Source organism: Gekko japonicus, unplaced genomic scaffold, assembly GCF_001447785.1.
Source record: "Gekko japonicus isolate JY-2015 unplaced genomic scaffold, Gekko_japonicus_V1.1 scaffold4680, whole genome shotgun sequence".
In the NCBI taxonomy this organism is placed as follows: Eukaryota; Metazoa; Chordata; class Lepidosauria; order Squamata; family Gekkonidae; genus Gekko; species Gekko japonicus.
In genome coordinates, this window is record NW_015165393.1 from 33,564 (window position 1) to 42,323 (window position 8,760).

Genomic DNA, 8,760 nt, shown 5'->3' on the forward strand with positions numbered 1-8,760 from the left:
CGGTTCAGTGCTACAGATATTCTTTCAGCATCTTGCAGAGGGAGAATGTATAGTGCCCCCTCAACACTGCAAGGTGGGGGAGAGCAATGGTGCAATTATCCTTCATTTTCACAACATTTATATAGTCTCAGCCACACATTTGTCCTATTATGCCACCTCTATAACCTTGATCTAAAGGAGAGTTGCGAAAATATGCCCTTTATTGTTTTTTGTTACTGTGAGAGTGTTCGTTTCTATTAATTTTTGTCACCAAAGTTCCAGATTCATTTATTTCATTTCGGCAGTTCTATTTTCTTTTTTTCTTTTCTTTTCTTTTTGGAGGCTAAGCCATCGATGCAAAAAGACATCAGTTTAAAAAGTGATATTGCTACAGAAATGACATTAGTAGGATCAGAGGGAAAAGGGCTGTAATTTTGTACCAAATCAGGAACTGGAATTTTCACACTGAAGCAGTGTGGTCACAAAATTTTGGTTGCATCTCTAATGCAGAGCTTTCGTTATTTCTTCATAAAAGTCCAGAGTATACCCAGTTCCACAGTCAAGACACTACTGACATTGGCCAGGGAATAACACGACTATCTTCCTCTCTGAAAGAGAACTCTGATTCACAAAAACTGATGCTGGAATAAATATTGTTTGCCTTTCAGGTGCCACTTGACTTCTGTTTGCTTTTGCTTTTGTTGTTGTTTAGTCGCACAGTCGAGTCCGACCCCATGGACCACATTACGCCAGGCCCTCCTGTGTTCCATCGTGCTCCGGAGTTTGCTCAGTTTCATGTTCGTTGCATCTATGAAACTGTCTAACCATCTCATCCTTTGCCGTCCCCGTCCTCTTTGACCTTCAGTCTTTCCCAGCCTCAGGGTCTTCTCCAGTGAGTCCTCCCTTCTCATTTGGTGGCCAAAGTATTTGAGCTTCAGGATCTGGCCTTCCAGGCGCCATCGCTTTCCTCCCAAGGAGCAGGCGTCTTTTAATTTCATGGCTGCAGTCACAGTCTGCGGTGATCTGGGATCCCAGGAACGTGAAGTCTGTCACTACTTCCACAGCTTCCCCTTCTATTTGCCAAGGAGTGATGGGGCCGGATGCCATGATCTTAGTTTTTTTGATGTTGAGCTTCAAGCCCACTTTTGCGCTCTCCTCTTTTACTCTGAGCAAGAGGCTCTTTAGATCCTTTTCACTTTCAGCCATTAGAGTGGTATCATCTGCATATCTGAGGTTGTTGATCTTTTCCCCAGCAATCTTAATTCCCGCTTGTGATTCATCCAGGCCAGCATTTCGCATGATGTACTCTGCATATATATTAAATAAGCAAGGTGACAATATACATCCTTGTCGTACTCCTTTTCCTATGCTGAACCAATCAGTTGTTCCGTATCCGGTTCTAACTGTCGCTTCTTGGCCCTTATACAGGTTTCTCAAGAGACATGTGAGGTGGTCTGGTACTCCCATCTCTTTAAGGACCTGCCATAGTTTGTTGTGATCCACACAGTCAAAGGCTTTAGCATAGTCAATGAAGCAGAAGTAGATATTTTTCTGGTACTCTCTTGCTTTCTCCATAATCCAGCGAATGTTGGCAATATGATCTCTCGTTCCTCTACCTCTTCGAAACCCAGCTTGTACTTCTGGTAGTTCTCTATCCACGTACTGTTGAAGCCTAGCTTGTAGGATCTTGAGCATGACCTTGCTAGCGTGTGATATGAGTGCAATTGTGCGATAGTTTGAACATTCCTTGGCATTGCCCTTCTTTGGGATTGGAATGTATACTGATCTTTTCCAATCCTGTGGCCACTGTTGCGTTTTCCAAATTTGCTGGCAAATGGAGTGCAGAACTTTAACAGCATCATCTTCTAAGACTTTGAATAGTTCAGCTGGAATACCATCACCTCCACTAGCTTTGTTGTTACTAATGCTTTCTAAGGCCCATTTAACTTCACATTGCAGGATGTCTGGCTCGAGGTCAGTGACTACACCATCGTGGTTCTCAAGGACACTGAGGTCCTTCTTGTATAGTTCTTCTGTGTATTCTTGCCATCTTTTCCTAATCTCTTCTGCTTCTGTTAGGTCCCTACCATTTTTGTCCTTTATCATGGCCAGCTTTGCACGGCACGTTCCCTTGATTTCTCCAATTTTCTTGAAGAGATCTCTAGTCCTTCCCATTCCATTGTTTTCTTCTATTACTTTGCACTGTTCATTCAGGAAGGCCTCCTTATCTCTCCTTGCTGTTCTCTGGAAATCTGCATTCAGTTGGGTAAATCTTTCCTTTTCGCCTTTGCCTTTCGCTTCCCTTCTTTCCTCTGCTATTTTTAAAGCCTCATCAGACAGCCACTTTGCTTTCTTGCATTTCTTTTTCTTTGCTACAATAGAGTAACAGGCCTACTTCTCTGGGATTCTCCTCCAGCCCCTGTCTCCAGAGACCCTTCCTCTCATCTGTGGTTCTGTACCCCTGCCCGGTTGGTTGGTTGGTTGGTTTGTGCAGCTCCCCTTTCATCATCTCCTCTCCCTTGGCAGGATGGGGTAACCCCACTGATGCTGGCAGCCAAAATGAGCCATTCGGAGCTCTGCCGTTACTTGCTGCACCGGGGAGCGGCTGTGAACATGAGAGATCAACGGGGCCGGTGAGTGAGGCAGTGTGTGTGTCTGTGTGTGTGTGAAGCAGTCAGTGGGCGGCTGTAGGCTTGCCAGGTGCCCATTTATGGCAGGCAACCTCCTGGCACTTTTGTCCACTGCCTGTCAACAGTCACCTGGTTGGTGGGCAGAAACAGGCTGCCCAAACAGGGAATTCGGTGATCGTTCTCCCTGCAAAGTGACGTGACTTCTGGCGCAACCCCAGCCCGAGGGACGTCTGTTTAGTCTCAGCCAGGACCAGGCCTTTCTCTGCCCTGCACCCGGCCTGGTGGAACATGCTTCCGTGTGAGATCAGGGCCCTGCGGGAGCTCCTACCGTTCCTAGGGTTGCCAAGTCCATCTTCCGCTCCCAGCGGGGGACTTTGGGGGCGTTCCTGGAGGGGGCGGAGCATCCCCGACATCATGATGTCACGTTGGGGACGTCTGCTGCTTCCTCCCGCCTGCACACCGGATCTCCAGAAACGCCAGTTCCCTGCACTTAAAGGAGCCGGCGTTTCCCTTTTAAGTGCACGGAGCCAGCGTTTCCCCTTTAAGAGCAAAGAGCCGGCGTTTCCCTTTTAAGTGCACTGAGCTGGCATTTCCCTGGAAGCCTGATCTCAAGCGGAGATCAGGCTTGGGAGGAAACACGGGTTCCATGAACTTAAAGGCAGCCACCTCTCTCTCTCAAGAGAGAAGGGAGAGGGGTTGCTGTGGGTGTTGGGGGCGGGGCTTCCCTCCCAAAACGGGGGACCCCTGGCAAACCGGGGGGGGGGTTGACAACCCTAACCATTCCGCAGGGCCTGTAAAATGGAGCTGGGTTCTTCCTGGCCTTTGTGTGAGGCGGTGGGTGTCCAGTAAAAAAAGTCAGCCTCCCCAGCTGAAAGACCCCATTTCCATGCGGCCCAGATTAAACAGACTCAGAGTCGAGCGGCACCAGTATCGGAGACTGCGCAACAACTGCTACAATCTGTTTTTGATTTTTGTTCTAATGTGTTTTAATTCATTATTTATTACTGTGTTTTCTGTGATGCTGAATGACCTAACTCTTTGTTGCGATCAGCCCTGAGCCCATTTGTGGGGCGGGCGGAATATGAATTTGATAAATAAATAAATAAAATAAATAGCTCGGAAGGACCGGCACGTCACTCTAGCTCTTGCCCCCAAACTCTATGGCTTCCATAGAGTATTTGGGCGAGTGCTAGAGTGTCACCCCAGCGCAATGCCAGCCCTGCTGGGTCGCACAAGAGGCGACATCATTGCATGCTGGCAACAATCTCCACCCCCCCACGGTAAGTTTCTGCCTCCTCCCATCTCCTTCTGGGCCCAGGCCCAGGGCCGGCTCCAGGGTTTTTTGCACACTAGGTGAGGCTACCTTCTGGCGCCGCCCCCCCCCCGGAAGAGAGAGGAAGAGGAAGAAAGGAAGGAAGGAAGGAAGCCACCCCTCCCTCTGTTCTTTAAGAAGAAGCGGGGATGCCTCTCTCCTGAGGCCGTGCGGGGGGGCAGGAGAAAGGAGATCCATCGGTCCCTTCCTTGACGGGGCCATTAGTCACAAAAGCCCCGCGGGAGCCTCTGGGCAGAGGCCGAGAACGCCTGCCCCCCCACGGAGCCCCCACTGCTGGAGAAGCCCCCCAGGAGATCTGCAGCTCGGATTCATTGGCACCACACTGGCCGCGCTCCTTGGTGCCGCTGGACAGCGGGATGGACGCCTGCTCCATGATCAGCTGCACGGGGCGGGGGAGACCGAGGAGGTGCTGCATCAGCTGAACAGGCCCCCCAGCAACCCTTGCCACCCCACTAGCCTTGCCCTGCCCAGGCCGAGTCTTTGGGGGGCCCTCGGCCGCCTGTTCTGGGTTGCAGGGCTTGCACTTCCAGGGCTCCAGGGAGGTCACAGGCGCATTGCGGGGCCTGGGGGAGTCGGGAACTTTTCGCGGCCATTTCCCGGCGGTGCAGGAGGCGGTGCAGGAGGCGGTGCAGGAGGCGCCGCAGCCGTTACACTTTAAAGAGCGTTTTTCCGCTGCTCTAGGGGCAGCTCTAGGTAACAGTGTTCCGTGCGCCTTGGTGTTTAGTCATGCCGGCCACATGACCACGGAAACGTCTTTGGACAGCGCTGGCTCTTCAGCTTTGAAACGGAGATGAGCACCCTAGAGTCGGGCTCGACTGGCTTTCGAGCAAGGGAACCTTTACCTTTACCTTTAGGGGCAGCGAAGGGGCGCACTGAAGCAGCATGCGCCCAGAAAGTCATGGGGGGGTGGGCGAAGAGGCTGCGGTGGCCAGGGCGAGCGGCATGAGCTTTTGGTGGGGGCGGGGGGCAATTTTGGGGGGAGGGTGGCTTAGTCTGGCACCCCCATGCCCAAGCCATGCCTGGCAACTCAAGGTGTATCCCGTTGGTCTGTTCCACTTGAAAAGCCATTTCCTCCAGCAGGGGAAGTCTTCCCCTGATGTAAGACACTTATGTCCAGGGAAGGCTCCTTCTGCTGGAGGAAAGTACCTCCGCTAGAAGAACAGACCAACAGGATCCTGGGAGTCTTGGCAGGCCTGTCATCTGGCTGGGAGGATTTTGGAGTGGGACACATGAGTCTTCCTGGATCTGTCCTCTGCCGATGCAGGGAAAGTAGTGGCTTGTTCTCCATACCCTCATCCCATGATTCCTAAACTTCTACCATGTTCTTCTTGGGGAGTCTTCTTTGGTTGGTTGGTTGGTTTACTGCGCCGGAGAACCTCTCCTTCCTTCCGATGTTTGCCCACCTTTGTTCCCAAAACCGTCCCTCTGAACTTAACTGGGCCTCTCTTGGCTTCAGAACAGCCCTGATGGTGGCTTGCGAGAACGGCAGCGTGGAGACAGTGGAGGTGCTCGTCCACGGTGGGGCCCGGGTCGGCCTCGTCGACGCCACGGGGCACGACGCAGCTCACTATGGCGCGGCCGTGGGCAATGCCCTCATTCAGCACTACCTACAGGAGGCTGCCCACCGCCACTCTTGGGCTAGTGGTAAGAGCTCCTTCTCCCTCACCTTCTCCGGCCCCAGAGCAGACGGGGAAACCAAAGCCATTACCCCCTTCCCCAGGGAATTGTGGTACGTAGACTCCCTGTGCAGGATACGCCGAAGAGATGGGGGTACTGATTAGTTGATCGACATATCGAAAAGGAGAACGATATCTCCTTTGCAGCCCCGTAGCCAGAAATTTTGGGTTGATGGGGCATGGGGAAATTTCGTGGGGCAGGAGGGGAGGGAGGCGGAAGGAGAGGGGCAGGTGCCTACCTTCCCTGAACTCCTTTAAATGGTTTTTTTTCAAGCAGGGGCTGCCTGTGCTTGAACTCCAAGCGGCAAAATCGCCGCTTGGATTTCAGGGAAGGCATTCAACCACCCCTTTCCTCCCCTTCCTGCAGGATTTAAAGGGCCCTCCAGCCAGTCAGCCGGAGGGCCCTTTTAATGTCACAGGAGGGGAGGGAGGGGGAGGGTTGCCAACCTCCAGGTAGTGGCTGGAGGTCTCCCGCTATTGCAACTGACCTCCAGGCGACTGAGATATGTTCACCTGGAGAAAATGGCCCCTTTGGAAGTTGGACTCTATGGCATTATGCCCCTGAGGCTACACCCCCCAAATCTCCAAGTATTTCCCAACACGGAAAGGGCAACCCTAGGGAGGGGCAGGGGTAGCAGCTGTTGTGGGGCATGCCTCACCTTTGAGGGGGCGGGGCCCAACATGCCTCGCTGTAGCTTACAGGCCTGCTCCTTTGGCTCGTAGCTCTGACCATTTGGGTAGTGGGGAAACTTTTCTGGCCTTTATGGCTGCCAGCTCCAGGTGGGGAAATTCCTGGAGATTTAGGGGTAGAGCCCGGGGAGGGCAGTGTTTGGGGAGGGCCCTCAGCAGGTTTAAGTGCCGTATTGTCCATCCTCTAAAGCAGCCATTTTACTCCAGGGGGACTGATCTCTGTGTAATTCCAGGAGATCCCCTACGCACTGAGGTGTAGTGGTTGCAGTGCTGGAATAAAAATGGGAAGATGTAGAACCCCCCACTCTTCCATGGAGGGTTGCTGGGTGAGCTTGGACCAGTCACGCTTTCTCAGTACAGTTACCAGGTGTTCCCTGACCACCAGTGAGGGTTGCCAGCTCCAGGTTGGGAGACTCCTGGAGATTTGAGTGTGTGGAGCCTGGGGAGGACAGGGACCTCAGTGGGGCACAGTGCCACAGAGTCCACCCTCCAAAGCATCCATTTTCTGCAGGGGGAACTGATCTCTGTAGTCTGGAGATGAGCTGTAATTCTGGGGGATCCCCAGGCCCCACCTGGAGGCTGGCATCTCTAACTCTCAGCCTAACCTACCTCACATGGTTGTTGTGAGGCAAAAACAGAAGAGAGGAGTAGGATGTAACCCACTTTGGGTCCCTGTAGGGGAGAAAGGCGGGGAATGGATGGATGGATGAATAAATAAATCCACTCAGCCATGAAGTATAAGCAGGGCTTTTTTTTGTAGAAAAAGCACAGCAGGAACTCATTAGCATAACAGGCCACACCCAACAGCAGAAACACATTAGCTTATTAGGCCACACCCCTGACAGAGCAGCTCATTAGCATATTACACCACCCCCCACATTACCAGAGGTGTGGTCATCCAGCCACACTCACCTTTTGCTTCTTATTCTGTTTACCTTGTTTGTTGTCAAAACCCAGGGCCTTTTTTTGTAGCAGGAACCCTTTGCATGTTAGGCCACACACGCCTACTGTAGCCAGTCCTAATGAGTTTCTGCTGTTAGGTGTGGCCTATTATGCTAATGAGTTCCTGCTGGGCGTGGCCAACTCGGGAGCCAGCCGGAACTCCGTTCCTGTGCGTTCCTGCCCAAAAATAGCCCTGAGTATAAGCCAATTGCTGTCTCTCAGCTCCATCTATCTCACAGGGTAGCTGTGGAGATAAAACAGAGGAAGGGAGATCTACGTATACCACTAGGCCTTTTGTTTACCTGCCCCCACAGCACCTATTTCCTGCTACCGAGGCATTGAGGGTTGGGAGGGGAAAAATGGCCTTGGAAATGACCTCACATCATCCTCACTCCACAACCCCCCCCCCGAGGCAATGCCCCTCAAATCTCCCAGAGTTTGCCAATTCATTGTTTGGAAACTTTTATCTCACCTGGAGTGCCTTGGAGGATGAGTGGAAATGAAAATGTGACATTTTCCCTTCTCCTCTTTATCCTGACAACAATCCTGCGAGGTAGGTTAGGCTGAGAGGCAGTGACTAGCCCTGGGTCATACTATGGGCTTCATGGCTCTGGGGAGGTTTCAACCTGACCAGTTCCTCATCCTACGCCCCGCCCTCCACACCACCTGCTTTGTATGGAGAATGTCCTGGTTCCGAGTGCTGAGCATCACTAGTTAAAGGATCTCAGGTAGGAGACGTGAAGACATTTCTCAGCCCACGACTGACTCGGGAGTATTCCTCTGACCCAGCTTCATGGTGGTCCATCTCACTTCTGTTTGGCAGTGGGTCTCCAGGGATCCCGGGCAGAGAAAGCTCTCTCTCAATACCTGCAGCTTGAGATCCGTTAACTGGGACTAAACCTGGGTCCATTTGGAGCTTGATTATTGAGTGGTGGGACCAGGGGTCCTTTCCTGCAGGAGCTGCGGCAGTAAAGAGCCCAGGGGGCGGGCACATGCAACAAGCCCCACCCCCTGCTCCCAGCAGCCCTCAGTCAGAGCAAGAAGCAGCCAGGTAAGTTGGAAAGCCCGCCCTGGCCCCCTGTCCAAAACAGTCCAGTGGCACCTTTAAGACCAAGTTTTATTCAGGTACAAGCTCTCCCTCCTCTGCGAGGGCAGATCTGCACGTTCCCCCCCCCCCAATAGCTAGCAATCCAAAACAGTCCAGTGGAGCCTGAGCGGTGGGTGTTGCCTTCTGACAGACTTCCGGTGATGTCAGGGGGTATGGCACATGCAAATAAGTTACGCTAATGAGCTATGCTAATGAGCTCCTGCACCTCTTTTTCTACGAAATGACCCCTGGGTGGGACCTTCCCCTTAAGACACATGATGTGGTTTCTGTAATTTCTTCTTTTTGCCCTGGGTTGGGCCGCCCACCTTCCCCAAACTGAATTCAGCGTAGGGAGGAGGAACACATATGCATTGGGTTTTTAAAAATCTATTAAAATCTTTAATAATGTGTACATGGTTTCCT

General features: G+C 52.2%; 1 protein-coding gene across 1 annotated transcript in view; it reads left to right on the forward strand.

Annotated features, from left to right (window-relative positions):
* ANKRD24 (ankyrin repeat domain 24) overlaps positions 1 to 8,760 on the forward strand; it is a gene marked incomplete at its 3' end in the record, with an annotated part of 53,629 nt that overhangs the window by 23,314 nt on the left and 21,555 nt on the right. Inside the window, exons 7-9 of the mRNA XM_015410656.1 lie at positions 2,506 to 2,612; positions 5,399 to 5,586; positions 5,693 to 5,712. Of these exons, the coding sequence (XP_015266142.1) occupies positions 2,506 to 2,612; positions 5,399 to 5,586; positions 5,693 to 5,712 (315 nt within the window). The remainder of the gene's footprint in view (positions 1 to 2,505; positions 2,613 to 5,398; positions 5,587 to 5,692; positions 5,713 to 8,760) is intronic.